The following is a 15,087-nucleotide window of genomic DNA, read 5'->3' on the forward strand; positions in this document are numbered from 1 at the left end:
GTTACCACATGTTGAACCTTTGCTGTGTGTCAAGTCCTGTTGAGATTTTATACCAACATTACAGATGGGAAAAGCGATGTTCAGAGAGGTTAAGTGACTCACTTTTGGCCTCACAGATACTAAGGGATGGAACAGGGATTCAAGCCCCTCCACTGGCCCCAAGCTGTTTGCATCACACCACGGAGAAGAGGGACAGGTCTCCCACCCCTTTGCTACAGGATGAAGAAAGCTACCTCATTGCCACGTTGCTGCCGTCGATCACAATGGGTCGCAAGGAGCTGGCTGGATCTCCGCACTCCTCTTGCGGGTCAGCCCTCAGCCCGCGCTGGGCGGAGTCCGGGGTCCCGCAGGAGCCCCTGGGAACCAGCAGGGGCGCGGCGTTGCCCTGGTGCGCGCCCGGGCGGCTGCCCGTCTGGATCAGCTCCTGCAGCACGTCGTTGACCAGGGCGCCCTCGCCCAGCTTGCCCAGCACCTTGACCACGTCGTCCCGGTCGTAGCCTAGCTTCTGGAAAAACTCCATCTTGGCTGAGTGCTCCATGCTGTGCCAGCTGGGCCCCTGGCAAGGGTCCTGCCCCTGGCTTCCTCCTGGCAGATCCCCACCGGCATAAGCTGAAGAGAAAAACCATCCGTCAGGTGTTTTCTGGGTAGCCTGGCTGGCAGGTTACTGAAGGCAAATTATCTATGCTCCCTCCCCACCTTAGCTGTCAGGAAATCATATCGAGGTCTGGTCCCCTCGGGGATTTTCAGTTGCTCAGTGTGGTTGGGGAGCCACAGATGCAATCACACTGCTTTTACTAGTGCGCTATCAGAGGCTATCATCCCACACACGCACCCCCGTGGGATTCACGGGCCAGAGGCACCAAGGACAGCTGAGCAGGCCACCCAGCACTCGGGACATTTGTACATGGGCCAAAGAAATGTTTCTGAGGCTCTGTTATGTGTTATGGGCTGATGTGTGCCCCCTCCAAACTGCATATTTTGAAGCCCTACCCCCCAGAACCTCAAAATGTGACTGTATTTGGAGACAGGGTCTTTAAAGACATAATTAAGTGAAAATGAGGTCATTAGGGTGGGTTCTGTTCCAATATAACTGGTGTCCTTATAAGAAGAGGAAATTTGGACACAGATGGGTGCAGAGGAAAGACCAGATGAAGACACAGAGAGAAGACAGAGGGCTACAAGCTAAGGAGAGAGGCCTCAGAAGAAACAACCCTGTTGACACCCTTCTCTCTGACTTCTAGCCCCCAGAACTATAAGGCAATAATAATAATAATAACGATTATTATTATTATTATTATTATGTCTCCAAGTCTGTGGTATTTTGTTATGGCAGCCCTGGTAAACTAATATAGCTCCTCGGCTTAAACAGGGGAAAATGCCCCTATAAATTCTATCCTCAGAAATGCAATGCTCCAACCCAAATTCAGCTCTGTGTACTGGCCCAGCTTTCCCTAGGAATTAATTCAGACCTTCCCGAACCTCTAAAATAGAAGGTTCTAATCCATTGTGATCCTTTCCACCATAGCTTGACTGCCTGGCCTACAGCTCTGGGGGGGTGTGGGTCGGGGGGCTGCAGCCAGATGTTTACAAAAAGAAGATGGTTAAACCAGTAGAACACTCTGGACAGACTGGTCCCTCTCTCTTTTCTACTGACAAAGACCTACATATTTCAAAAACACTTAAAATACAGAAATAGTCATGAAAATATATTTACTGTGAAAATTTGAAACCATGCAGAAGTATAAAGAATAAAAAGTTATAATATCTCTTCATACATACCACAAATCCCACCTGCCTCTCCTGCTAGGTATTTGCTTTCATCCTTCCAGCACTTTTTCTATGTATTTACTTACATATCTAATAGAAATATTGTTTTAGGGAGGTATTTTTACATAAGTAATGTCATACTGTATTATTGTTCAGCAACTTGCTTTTCTTGTTAAAAATACGTTTTGGAAATCTTTCCATGCCTGTTTATCTGTTCTGCTACGCACCACGTCCCCAGCCTTTAGAAGGGGGCCCAGCACAGGTGAATCTCAGTGCATGTTTATTGAATGGATGAGTGAGTGATGTTTAACCACATAACAAATGATGGAAATTTAATTGTCTTCCATTTTTTCCTGTTATAACTCATGCTCAGCAAACATTCATGTACATCTATCTTTTCTCTCCATCCTCTTCTCAGTGCTACAGGGCCTTGACCTTCAGTCCTCAGTCTCTTCCTGGAATCCCCTGAAGCATTCATGTCTCTCTTCTAGCTTGGCTTCTCATTCTCTTGCTGGGTCTCTCCCCATAGTGTTAGAACCCGAACAGAACTAACCACGACACGGTCTGGCAGGTGAAGGGCATCTCTCAGCCAATCTCCTACACAGAGAGGCCTCTGCTGCAGCCCCCACTTGTCACCCCCTTCTCTGCCTGGGCCCACGAACTGCTAAAACACTGAAACTGCCCCCAAGGTCACCAGTGACCTCCTAACTGACAAATCCAACAGCAATTTCACATTCCTCGCCTTATACAACCTCTCTACTGCATTCGACACTGTGGACCACTCCCTAACTTGTTATTTCAAATAAAAAATTTTTGGACAATCTCCTTCTGGAAACTCTCTTCTCCCTTAGGTTGTACAACTTGGCCTGAGTCTCTTCCTCAATCTTTCTAGCTCTTTCCTTAGTCTCTGGTCACTTGTTCAATGTTAAGGTCCTACCCAGTTCCTCTTCTCTTCCTCGTCACCCCTCTTAACCGCCCCTATTATCGATGGCCCACAACTGCACTTCCAGCTCAGACCCCTTGCTACGCACCAGGCACACACAGTTATCAATCTGTGAGATTAGTGCCAAATGGGCTATTTGAATACAGTGGTATGGGAACACAGAACACTCATTCTCCAGACATTCCCTGAGTCCACTTAAGTGGTTCACAAAGTATGGTCCAGGGTAACTTGAGGGGACCCAAGACCCTTTCATGGAGTCTGCAAAGTAAAACCTATTTTCATAATAATGCTGAGGTGTAGTTTGCTTTTTGTCACTCTCATCCTTTCATGAGTGTACCACAAAGTATTCCAGAGGCTACACATCGTATGACATTGCAATAGTTTGAATGCAGAAACAGATATGAGATTCCAGCTGTCTTCTATTAAGCCAGATATTAAAGAGATTTGCAAAAATGTAAATCACTGCCAGTCTTCTTACAAATTTTTTTATTTTGGGGAAATAGTTATGTTTCATAAAGATGTGTCATTTACATTAATGTAATTAGTTTATTATTTAAAAACATGAGTATTTTTTAATTTCTTCGTTTCCAATAAGGTTCATATCAATAGATATAAGCCACATAAACCAAAGCTCTTTGGGGTCCTAAATAGTTTTTTAGAGTGAAAGGTGCTTCCAAAACTAAAAAGTTTTTTCTTAAATCCAGAGCTTTCCAGTTAAGTATTTCCACCTAGATGGTTCCGTGTAGGTGACCTATAACATGTCACCCAGGGCCTCAGGACAGACGCCCAGTGTCTTTCCTTCCCTCAGTCTGGTCCCTTTCACCCCCATCTCCTACTGCCCACCTGCTCCACACAAGCCTAAGTCCTGCCTTTTTCATCCCATCCCCAGTGCATTGCAACCACCTCCAAAGAGGTCTTTCTCAGTCCCATCTGGCTCAGCACCAATCTGTAGCCAACATTGTGTTTCTAGAGCAAGTCTGAACTTCCTGCTTAGAAACACCCTCTGGTCCTGTGTTGACTACAAGAAAGATACTAAATTCCTGAGTAGGCTACCAAGCTGTCATGATGCCCTGCTGACCCCAACCCACCTCACCCCCAGCACTGGTCCACCCAGCTCTTTCTCTGAAGTAACTGTTCCCCAAGCATTCCAGAACATTCTCATCACTGTGCTTCTGCATATGCTTCCTCTCTATGTGGAATGCTCTTTGCTTTGGCAAACTTCAAGATTCAGCTCAAATGCCACTCAAAGCGGTCACCCCTCACTCCACAGACAGAATAGCTGGCTTGGTCATCTCGTGTACCAGGCACTTTGTTCACATCTGTTATGACACGTTGAATTGTCATTTAGTTATTTCTCAAGAACCTGTGAACTGCATTCTGACCTATTTGCCTTAGAATTACCAGCCCTGTCATAGTGCCTAGTATATCCGAGGAATTTAATACATTTTTCTGTAATAAATGTCCAAAGCTGAAATTATTTTCCATCCTCAAATATTTTTTTCTTGGGTTCTGAATCCCATTGAATGGCATCCCCCCAGAAGCCCAAAGAAGAAATCGCCAACTCACCTTTGACTCTGCTCTTTCCCTCACTTCTACATCCAATTGGCCATTAGGTCTGCTTTCTGGACATTTCCCATAACCATCATGTCCTTTACACCCACAGAACCACCGCCCCAGTTTGTCTATTTATTCACTCAGTCAGTCAGTCATGTAACAAACATTGATCACCACCTAGGCACTACGCTGGGACCTCAACCTATTCAGGAAAACAGACCAAACAATGTAAATAACAAGCCATAAATCATGATGATATGCACAATACTTTTGATTAGAAAAATGTGTTTTCAAAACACAGGTAAGAAATGCCTTATCTTCTTTGAGGGGAAGGGAGAGGCCCGAAAGGCCCGCACAGAACTAGACAACAAGGAAGAGCTGGCTTTTCCCATTCTGAGAAGGGCCGTGTCATCTCTCCCAGGGGCTCCTGGGAAGGCCTCCTCACTGCACGCCCACCACCACCAATTCTTATCAAGTTAGCCTACCGATCAAAGCCTTCATATCTACTCTTCCGTGTCCCTCTGTCCTGCACAGAGTGAGTGTCGAAACTCTTCAGTATGAGAGTCAAGGCCCTTCACAATCAGGCTTGGCCCACTTTCTAACCTCGTTTGTCATGTACCTCTAGTCCAGCCTCACCTTCTGCTCCTTGACCAGTAACCCGTCCTGTCTCTGGGCTGAGGTCTAGCTTTGGTCCAATCTCCACGAAGGAAGAGGACACTCAACCAGTCTGGCAGGCCAGCCTCACACCAGGAGTTGTTCACTGTCCCTGAAAGACCCCTGGTCGCTCAGGCCCACAGGCCTCCACTTGGGCTCTTTCTTCTGCCTGGAGCACCTACCCCTCCTCCACCAGGCCTAACGCCACTGTCACATCCTCTAGGAAGCCCTCCCATCCACACAGCCCCAGCCACTCTCCTGCCTCCACCCCTCCCTGCCAATGCAGGCACTGTAGCACTTAGTTTGGAAGAAAAAGAGAGAAGGGAAGAGAGAGGAGGCATGGGAGAAAAAGAAGAGGGAGGGAACTGAAATCAGAGAGAAGGAAAAAAAAGACAGAAACAAGCAGCATGAACATAAAAGTTCCTGTCATTCTTCAGCCTTTCCTTGTCACTTTCATGAAGAGACTCTTACTTGACTTCTCTGGTCTTGAACTTGTCCCTGGTAGGTAGACAGGATAGATGAACGTATTCCCTTTTCACAGGTGAAGAAACTGAGGTTCAGAGTGGTACAGAGTAAATGTTACACAGTTAGTAAGTGGCAGAGACTGAAGACAAGTACACGCCAAAGACCATGTGTTGCTTTGAGTTGTGTTCAGGACAGAGGCAACATCTTGTTATTGCAGAAGTGGAAAAACCAAACTATGACTGGGTCAGGTGACTTCTCTTTGGTCACAAAGTAATGGTTACAAGGAGAGTCCGTGTTAGTTTTGCAACTTTGCATTCTGGTATGACAGAAACATGAACATTTTCAAAATTAAAAAAAAAAAAAATGGGGGTTTTCACCTGGGCTGGGGAGTGAGAGTGGCCATGTGAGACCCTTCCCCTGTAGCTCCCCACAGAACCCTTAAATTCCAACAGAGCTCCTTTTCTGAGGGCCTTAATTAACTGATAAATTCACCTACTTCAGAGGCTTCTGAGACTTGAGACGCCTTGAGACTTTAAAATCAACTTCATTTCCTTCTAAAACTTCTTCTAAATAAGGGAGAAACCTGAGGTGGGGGCAGTTCTCAGGAGCCTCCCCCTGCCCTCAGGTCGCAACCCTGCCCTTCAGATGTGACGGTCTTTGAGCAGCAGCACGGCCAGCAGCTTCTTTTTCCTTTCTATTTTTAAGACCTGAAAGTGTGAACAACTTCACTTTTCTTCCTCAATCTTGACTGGAAGTCACAAACAGGACAGATGATTTATAACATTTTGAAAAGCTCCAAAGTTTCCTCACAAGCTCTTAACAATGGCCAGCATCACAACACTTTCCTATGGTTAGCAGTCCAGGCGACGGTGGTGATAGGTTCAGGTTGAACCCAAAGTTAGAGGTGACCTAACAAAATAGCAGGGAAGGAAGGAAGAGGGAGGGAGGAAGGAAAGGGAAACCCCACTGGTGGAACAATGGGAATCAAATCAGATCTCTTCCTTCTAGAATCAACCAATCCAGGTTGAGGGTCCCCAGGCCAAAGGTCTGTAACATCTGACTGGAAGAACCCCTGAGGAGAAGAATAAAAGAGAAACTGAAGAGGGAGAAAATGAAAGGGTAAGACACGTGGAGAACCAGTAGCTCACATGTGCACAGTATTTTATAGTTACAAGGTGCTTCCCTGTGTGTTGTCTTTGGAAATTCCAACATTCCAGGAAGATAGAAAGGGCTAATTCATTACTCACGTTGTAGGAGAGAAAACTGACAGAGGTTTTGCTGACTTATCCAGGATCCCACAGCTAATAAATGGGAGAGGCTAGGCTCCCAAGGGTGGTGGTTCCTGCCATCTCCCAGGCCAGAGGCTGCTACCTAGGGCTGCTCGGGGCCTCTGAGCAGGGTGAGTGTGTTCAACACTTTGCTCCAGGCCCCCAATTCTGTCCCAGGTCGCCTCTGCCAACTCCAGAGAAATCTACCACATAGTACTGACAGAGGTCACCCCACCATGAAACAGAGTCCATGCAGAAGTTCTCTGGTTCTGCTCAGATCTAGAGCCCCTCAGTGGAGTTGTCAGTTACATTATAGGGAAGTCACAGACAGACAGACTTCAGCCCACGAGATGTGTGAAGCGCAGGTCATCACCACCATCCCTCTCCAGAACTTTTTCATTTTCCCAAATGGAAACTGGGTACCAGTTAAACAATACTCCCCAACCCCCTTCCCTCATCACCTGGAAACCACCATTCTACTTTCTATATGAATTTGACTACCCTAGGGACATCATGTAAGTGGAATCATACCAATTTGTCCTTCTGTGACTGGCTTATTTCACTCAGCACACATAATGTCTTCAAGTTCACCCATGTTGTAGCATGTGTCAGAATTTCCTTCCATTTTAAGGCGGAATAATATTCCATCATGTGTATGGACCACATTTGGTTTGTACACCGTGGATGGACACAGGGGCTGCTGCTGCCTTTTGGCTGTTGTGAATAATGCTGCCACGAACATGGGTGGACTGGCCTGGCCTTTTGTTTTCTCCTGGAACTTGTCTCCTGGTCTTCTGTGCTGCGATAGGTTACTTTGGGTGTACACACGAGTATTTACAGCCCTGATCCAGAGCCCAGGGCAACTCTGAAGCAAAGGTTTTAAAAAAAGAAACAACCCTCTACTATATTCCACTCCCAACCTACGCACATGTCGGATGTGGGCACCCCAGAGCTGGCATCGCTGGGCTTTGGAGAGGAGTTTATAATCTTGGGGAGCATGGCTGAGGTTTCTAATAGTTTCAGAGAATTAGTCAAAATCATCTTCACTGCCGTCAGATTCAGTGTCATTTCAGTGTCCTCAGAGGACGTCTCGAAGCCCACAGAGCCGTCCTCTAGAAGAGGCAGAGTTTGGGGCTGTGCCAAACGTTCCTGATCTGCCAGGAATCTAGACACCCCCACATCCATAGCTAGTCTAGAAGATGTTTTCAAGAGCATGGAAACAGGTTTAAAATGTGCCCGAGGGTCCTGTTCCTTCTGATTTCATAAAATTAAAATACTTTCAAAGACCACAGCAGGCATTTTCACTTAAACGGAGGAGCTTCCTCTGAAAAATCTTTCTCCCACAAAAGCTATCTTGACATAAAAGATAATTTTGCTAAAATGAGCAAAGCTTTCACCTAAGGGAAATTAAAAATGCTTACCTACTTTTTAAAAAATCTGAGCACTTACAGTAATGTCAGGTGTGGGAAATCAGATTGCTCAGGATAACACTCATCCCAGAACTACTCTCCAACCTGCATCCCCCCCCCTTACGTTCTGTCTCTCTCTTCCCACCCCTCACCCAAGTCTGCACAGTGTTTTTGTGACAGACTAATGGCCAGGGGACATGCACTCACCAGTAGGACCGTCGCTCCAGCTTTTACAGTGGATCCTGGCGCTCCCCTCAGCTTGCCCAGCTGATCGTAGCTGTCACACTGCCCCTCTCCTCCCAGCTAGCGAGCTATCACTGAAGCCACCGGAGCCAAGCTGGGCAGGGCCACGCGGCACTTAGAGGACACTTTATGCCAGAGCTCCACTTCCTGGACGCTAGCGTCACATTCAACTGCAAAGGTAGTTTTGCTTTGGGTTTAAAAAAAAAAAAAGGAAAGGAAGAAAGCAATCAAATGAGGGAGGAAGACTGGTAGCCTGAGCCTCAGCATGAGTCACCGAATCAAAGTTTAACAACCACATGCAAAACGAACTCGGTGAGGGCACAGGAAAGCCAGGAGGGGCTCAAAGAGATCAAGAGTATGAAAGAACCCGAGGGCAAAAGCTTCTCTTCCAAGTTCCCACTCGTGCTTCCCGCTGAGAAGAGCAGCTGATCCTAGATGCTCCCGAGGGGTGTGGGGGTGTCAGGGCTCGAAACTTTATAAAGAGCAATGCATGAGCATGCAGGAGCAGAGTGTTGAGGGGATGACAGAGAGACTGGAAATCGCTGCATAGATGCGGGTGCCCAGGGGGCACAGACATGGAGAAGGACCCTGTCCCTTCTGTTACAGAGTCACAAGCAGGTCGCCAAGTCCTTTGGCTTGGGGGACGAGGGCACTTGCCTCTGTTAGGGATGTGACCCTAGGCTCCCTTCGCTGCAGGCCTGCATGGGGTGGGCGACTGCTTCTCTCTCCCTGTGGCCAGGAGCCTGATCCCAGGCCCACCTGACCACAGCGTCCTACAGCCAGGCTTGCCACCAGCCTCAGAGGATACGGGCAACAGACCCCAGACTCTGCATGTATTTCCTGCACTGGGGGATGCCCGTCAGGTGTCAGAATAAGACAAAGAATGCAATCCAACCACACAGCAGCCTCCCAGCAGATGACAATATTGGGGAAATTTCCCCAGGGCCCAAGGACCAAGGAGGCTGACCACTCCATCATGGCGTTAGGAGTTTATTAAGGGAACTTACATACAGGGCACATGTTGGCAAGATGCAGTAGATGTCCTCCTCACTGCATGGCAGGTGCTAAAGAATGCTATAGAACAGGGCAGGATGGATAGGGGTGCTGGGGCATGACCTGCCCCAGGTAAGCGGAAATGCCTTACATGCTTGCCCGGGGTAGGGCAATGGCCTTTTCAGGAACCAACATCCTGGGGCAGAGGTAAGGGGTCGAGCAAATAGCCTCTGAGGGATTGACAGGAAGCAATCTGTGTTCCGGCCCGGATCTAGCCGAGGGTCTGACAGCAGTCACATCATGAAACAGTCTCTCCTCCACAGTGACTCGTCCAGGGACACACAGTCAGCTCGGTGGTCAAGCTGGGTTCAGAACCTGGGACCTGGTGCTGAGGAAATACAAATGGGGTCCGCCCGGTGGCTCAGGCGGTTAGAGCTCCGTGCTCCTAACTCCGAAGGCTGCTGGTTCGATTCCCACATGGGCCAGTGGGCTCTCAACCACAAGGTTGCCAGTTCGATTCCTTGAGTCCCGCAAGGGATGGTGGGCAGTGCCCCCTGCAACTAAAATTGAACACGGCACCTTGAGCTGAGCTGCCGCTGAGCTCCTGGATGGCTCAGTTGGTTGGAGCACGTCCTCTCAACTACAAGGTTGCCAGTTCGATTCCTTGACTCCCGCAAGGGATGGTGGGCTGCGCCCCCTACAACTAGCAATAGCAACTGAACCTGGAGCTGAGCTGCGCCCTCCACAACTAAGACTGAAAGGACAACTTGGAAAAAAAAAAAAAAAGTCCTAGAAGTACACACTGTTCCCCAATAAAGTCCTGTTCCCCTTCCCCAATGAAAAAAAAAAAAATCTTAAAAAAGAAAAGTACATGAAAGATAATATTTAAAAAAAAAATACAAATGGCACAAGAGAACTGGAATTTGCTGCTCTCCTTTATTTATTCTCCATCTGTATCCCACAGAAGCATTGAGACCATCTAGAATATTAAAACACGTATACGAGAACATTGTAATAAAAATTAAAAGTACAATTAGAAAATATTACGGGAAAAAAAGAACATTTTACTAGAAACCTAGATTAAAATAGTCAGTTCATTTGAACACTGATTCTAGCTTTGACTTTTCTGGCACGATGGATTTTCTAATAACAACTACCATTTGTTTAGCTCCCCTCCAGTATATTCAGTACTTTCCATCAACGTATCCTAATCTCCACAACAGCACAGGAATTATTTTTCCCAGTTTTGAGATGAGCTCATTGGATAGAGAAAAGATAACAACTGCCCAAGTTCACTCAGTGGAGTCAGGAGTGACACCCTGGGCCACCCACTGGGCTCCAAAATGCACTCTTTATAGCAACACAGGACCGCTACAAAAATCCCTAATAAATCATACAGGAATTTCACAAGAAATGAGTATCTTCCTGGTATTACATTTTAGGAGAAATCTAAAACTGAGTAATAGATCAGCTACCTTCATCTCCAGTCCGATAGATGTGGGGACGGGGTAGAGGAGGAGGGTTCAGAGGCCCATTCTTACCAGACGCTTCAGTAAAAGCTGACTTACTACACCTCAATTGATGGAAGACGTTTCTATGGGGAAATGCTCTAACGACCTCCAAGAGCCTTGTTCTCCCATTTTCCAGCGGAATAAATCAACTGAATTTAAAGACACATAATGCCAATGGGTGCCTTGGACAATCTCTTCTAAATACTACATGACTGAGTTGCTTTTCCTTTCTTTCTTTCTTTCTTTCTTTCTTTTTTTTTTTTTTGTCATAGGCTAACCAGCAATCAAGGAAGGAATTCTTTGAGGCGACTGCCAAGTGCCACCATGATTGCACTTACTAAAAGATGAACCTGGGCAATGAAACTTAAGAATTCTGATTTGCTTTCAGCCCCAAGTGAATTGCACCTCGGTGCAGGGCAGACAGCGCAGAGCCCAGCAACACTCCGACTCGCAGAGGAGACCTCTGAGTCTGCTCAACTATCAGACAAGTAAGTGTTGGCAGAGGCCCCAGAATTCTGGGTCTGAAGTCTTGGACACATTATTTAGACCTGAAAACACATTCCTCAGCTCTCTGCATAAGAAAAGAATCACCATATGATGCCTTTATGGTATCTAATTTAGAGAAACCTCACCTTAATTCCTCTATAGCTAAAATGACTTAGCTGCAATGATTCTGAGAAGCCGGAAGCAATGCACCATGATTTAGGCTATTTATTCCCAATTGAACAAGACATAAATTCTGCCAGAGGTAACAATTTAGTTACAATATCACTAACCCAAAACTAGAGTCTGCCTACCAACCAGCGGCTTAAAAAAAGGCCGCAGCTTCCCACCTGCAGTGATAACTGGGCACAGGTCTGCGTATCTTTAAAATTTATTGGAGTATGAAACAGTAGGTCTGGTACACTTCCCTTTCCTACTCTGTTTAAAATTGGTATTGAATCTGCCCCGAGGTTACATCTGTCTTGCAGTGACAGAGGTCTGTGCTCTCAGGAAACAGCCTAGAGGTGTTAAGAAAGTGCATCCTAAACACGTGGGGTACAGACCCTCCCCAGGGAGGAATACACAGAGTCATAGATGCACCACACGCGCCACTGTTTCAGTGGTTCATGGAGCCCTGAGAGCCCAGGGCTGGACCCAGGTCGGGAACCCTGGCTTGGCTGCCTCCACTCTCTCTACAGCATCAGTGAATACCAGGAACAGTCTCTTACCGTATAATCCCTTTTCTCGCTGAGCTAAACAGAGCGTAGAGATTTGTAGAGGTGGAACGGACACACACAGGTTCAGCCCTGCTGCATAGCACCCAACGGCTGTCGAGTGACATCCACCAGCAGCATGTAGGAGTTCTTGTGTCTCTGTCCCCTCGCCAACATTTGGGAGTGGGAGAGACGACTTTTTGGCCCAGCTGACATGTAAGAAGTGGTATATCATTTCTCATGGTTATTTTAACTTTCCTGATTGCTAGTGAACTGGAGGGTGTTTTCATATGCCTGCTGGCGGTGTCACTTTCCTCCATCACCCACTTTCCTTTTGGGTAGTCTTTTTCTTATTGATACTAATCTTTGTACGTCTTTCATACTAATCCTTTATCTTTTGTATATGCCAGAACTATCTGTTCCCAGTCTAATATTTGTCTTAGCTTTGTTTATGGTGTTCTAGGGCCTGATGGTGTTTTTACTTCTGTGTAGTCAAAACGATTGGTTTTTCCTTCATTATGTATGCTTTCGGAATCTTGTTTAGGAAATTCTTCCTTATCCTGAGATTTTAAAGATATTTTCCTATATTTTCTATAATGGTGTAAATTTTTATTTTTTATAATCAGGCTTTAAGCATGATCTGGAATGTATTTTGATGAATCGGATGGGAAAGGACTGTCAGGGGAGGGGGCAAATTCCCCCCCCTTTTTAGTTCTTATTGGCTGACCTAACAATAGACACAAAACGGATTAACAAGAGGAAAAACAGACAAACTTAATTCGTACATATGGAGGTCTCATAAAAATGGGACCCCCTACATGGTGACTGCCATTTTTAGACAAAGAAACGATTATTTGTAAAGACTGGACAAAAAAAGGAGTTTTTTTGGGAGGGTAACAAACTAATGAGGAAGTGGCAGTTTGTTCATCCAGCTTTCTCAGCCTCGATTCCCTGACTCTGGTGACAAGGAAGTCTCCTGCTTCCTGGTACAGGGCGGATACTTGCACATGGAAGATTTATTTCCTGTGTGTGTTTGTGTGGGGGGAGGGCCAACTGTCTTTTATTTGCACCAGCTATGTCTCAAGTAACTTTAATTCAAAATAATCAGTATGCCACTGTGGCCTATTTTGGGGTGGCCTGTCCTGAACCCCAACAGGATCTAAGCTTGTTATGATAGGCAATTTGGTATCATAAACTCAAAGTCAGACTACCCTGCCACTTACTAGCTGTGTAACCTTGAGCAAATCATTTAACCTCTCTGTGCCTCAATTTCCTCATATGTAAATGGGGATAACAATCCTACCTACCTCATACGGATATTATGAAAATTAACTTAATTCATGCATATAAAGTGCTTAGGACAGTGCTTGGCTTATGTTAAGTGCTCAACAGTTGGCTATTATTATTATGAGCACACATTTGCACGAAGATAGGATTATTAGAATTCATTATGGCAAAGTCTAACACCTAGGAAACACTGAAAAAATATCAGAGGGCTACAGAGACAAGAAAAGCAACCCTCTTGGTCCTCAAAAGGAATGTGTACACCCACAACACACTTAGAGAAACAGTTATCATTGCTACAGTGGCTTAGCCAATCATCTAATTGCAGTTGTTATTGGCTTAGCCCAATAATCTAATTTCAAACACTTTTAGTTCATTAAATAAAATCCATGTGTCACTTCCTCTGGGTTCCACCTGAGACGTTATCGTAGACAACTGCAGGGGTCACATCAAAAAAAATTTCAATTTCATTTCACACCGCGCCTGGGCTGAGAACATAAGCACCAAATGAAGACATTTCTGACCTTGAGTGGAGACATGATTGTAAACAAAGAGCTACAGTCACATGGTACATGTTAGACTAAAGCAGGGCTTCTCAACCTCAGCACGGTTGACATTTGGGGCTGGATAATTCTTTGCTGTGGGGACTATCCTGGCCACTGTAGAATGTGCAGCAGCATCACCGGATACCAGTGGCACAAGCCCTGACATTGTCACAACTAAAAATGTTCCCAGACATTGCCAAGTGTCCCCCCTGGGGGCAAAATTGCCCCCGACTGAGAACCACTGTACTAGAGGTTCCATCCAAGAGGAAGCCCCAGCTGCACAAGGCAGAGGAGGCCTTGTGGAGGAAACGATCGCTCGGTTGACTTTGAACGACAGATTGGAGTATTCCCGGAGAGGTCTGGGGCGCTGGGACATTCCCAGTGGAGATATAGGATCAGGGGCACAAGGAATCATGACACGACTCATATGGCTGGGACTCAGGCTCAAGGTACAATAACTCAGCTCGGGAAAAACTTCAAAAGTTTTCTTTTATTTTTCAAATAAGCATTTTCATTAAAAAAAATGCAATTAATTAAATCATTAATTAATATGTTCTTTCACACACAGGCTGTTAAGTTCTTTTAAACAAAATGATTTCTGTTTCTGGGCCATCAAGAAGCTACCAGGTTGGGAAAACTGATTCTCAGAGTACTCGAGACAGGCCCTAATCAGGGGAAGACCTGGCCTCTTAAAGGTTGTCTAATCTTCGCAAGATCTCAGACCCTTTTATCAACCAATGATGAGAAAAGTAATGATTTTCCAGGGCACTCTAGAACTTACTCTATTCTTTCTCTAACTTTGGCTACTGAATGTATTGCCCTACTATTGTGTGATTTGCTAACCCAGAGCTCAAATGCCTTTGGGTTTGGTCCTAGAGACACCTCTACTTGGATAGCGAGATTGTGTCTGTACAACCTCAATAAGTTGGCATTTTGGAAAATCTCCCCAAAGCTGCTGCAACACACAGCTCCCATGGATTGAAGTCGACTCCCATCTTTTCTGGAGTCTAGTTCTCTCACAAAAAGCCGTGAGGGAGATATGAGATGGTCTAACACCCTAACCATTGCTAGAAAGACAGAGTGTGAATCCAGGCACGAGCTCTATGGGAAACAGGGAGAGGCATGTAGGTTGAAGGCAAAGAATGAGTGATGATACATGTGTTAAGATAAAGCACCTACTCCTGGGCTAAAACATTGGATTGTAAGTGGTCACATTTGAAACCTTGTAGTATATTCTATGTCTAGAAACGTGGGC

General features: G+C 45.9%; 1 protein-coding gene across 2 annotated transcripts in view; it reads right to left on the reverse strand.

Moving 5' to 3' along the window:
• Positions 1 to 8,462, reverse strand: part of ZC3H12D (zinc finger CCCH-type containing 12D) — a 30,099-nt gene extending 21,637 nt beyond the window's left edge. The window contains exons 1-2 of one of the 2 annotated variants that reach the window (XM_019746948.2): positions 8,268 to 8,462; positions 234 to 609 (exon numbers count right to left, since the gene is read on the reverse strand). In XM_019746948.2, the coding sequence (XP_019602507.2) occupies positions 234 to 538 (305 nt within the window). In that variant the 5' untranslated portion in view covers positions 539 to 609; positions 8,268 to 8,462. Of the gene's footprint in view, positions 1 to 233; positions 610 to 5,389; positions 5,527 to 8,267 lie in introns of those variants that run through there. The other variant, XM_074333697.1, reaches the window with a different exon arrangement.
• Positions 8,463 to 15,087: the final 6,625 nt, after the last annotated feature.

Source organism: Rhinolophus sinicus, linkage group LG05 (genome assembly GCF_036562045.2).
Source record: "Rhinolophus sinicus isolate RSC01 linkage group LG05, ASM3656204v1, whole genome shotgun sequence".
NCBI classification, from domain to species: Eukaryota; Metazoa; Chordata; class Mammalia; order Chiroptera; family Rhinolophidae; genus Rhinolophus; species Rhinolophus sinicus.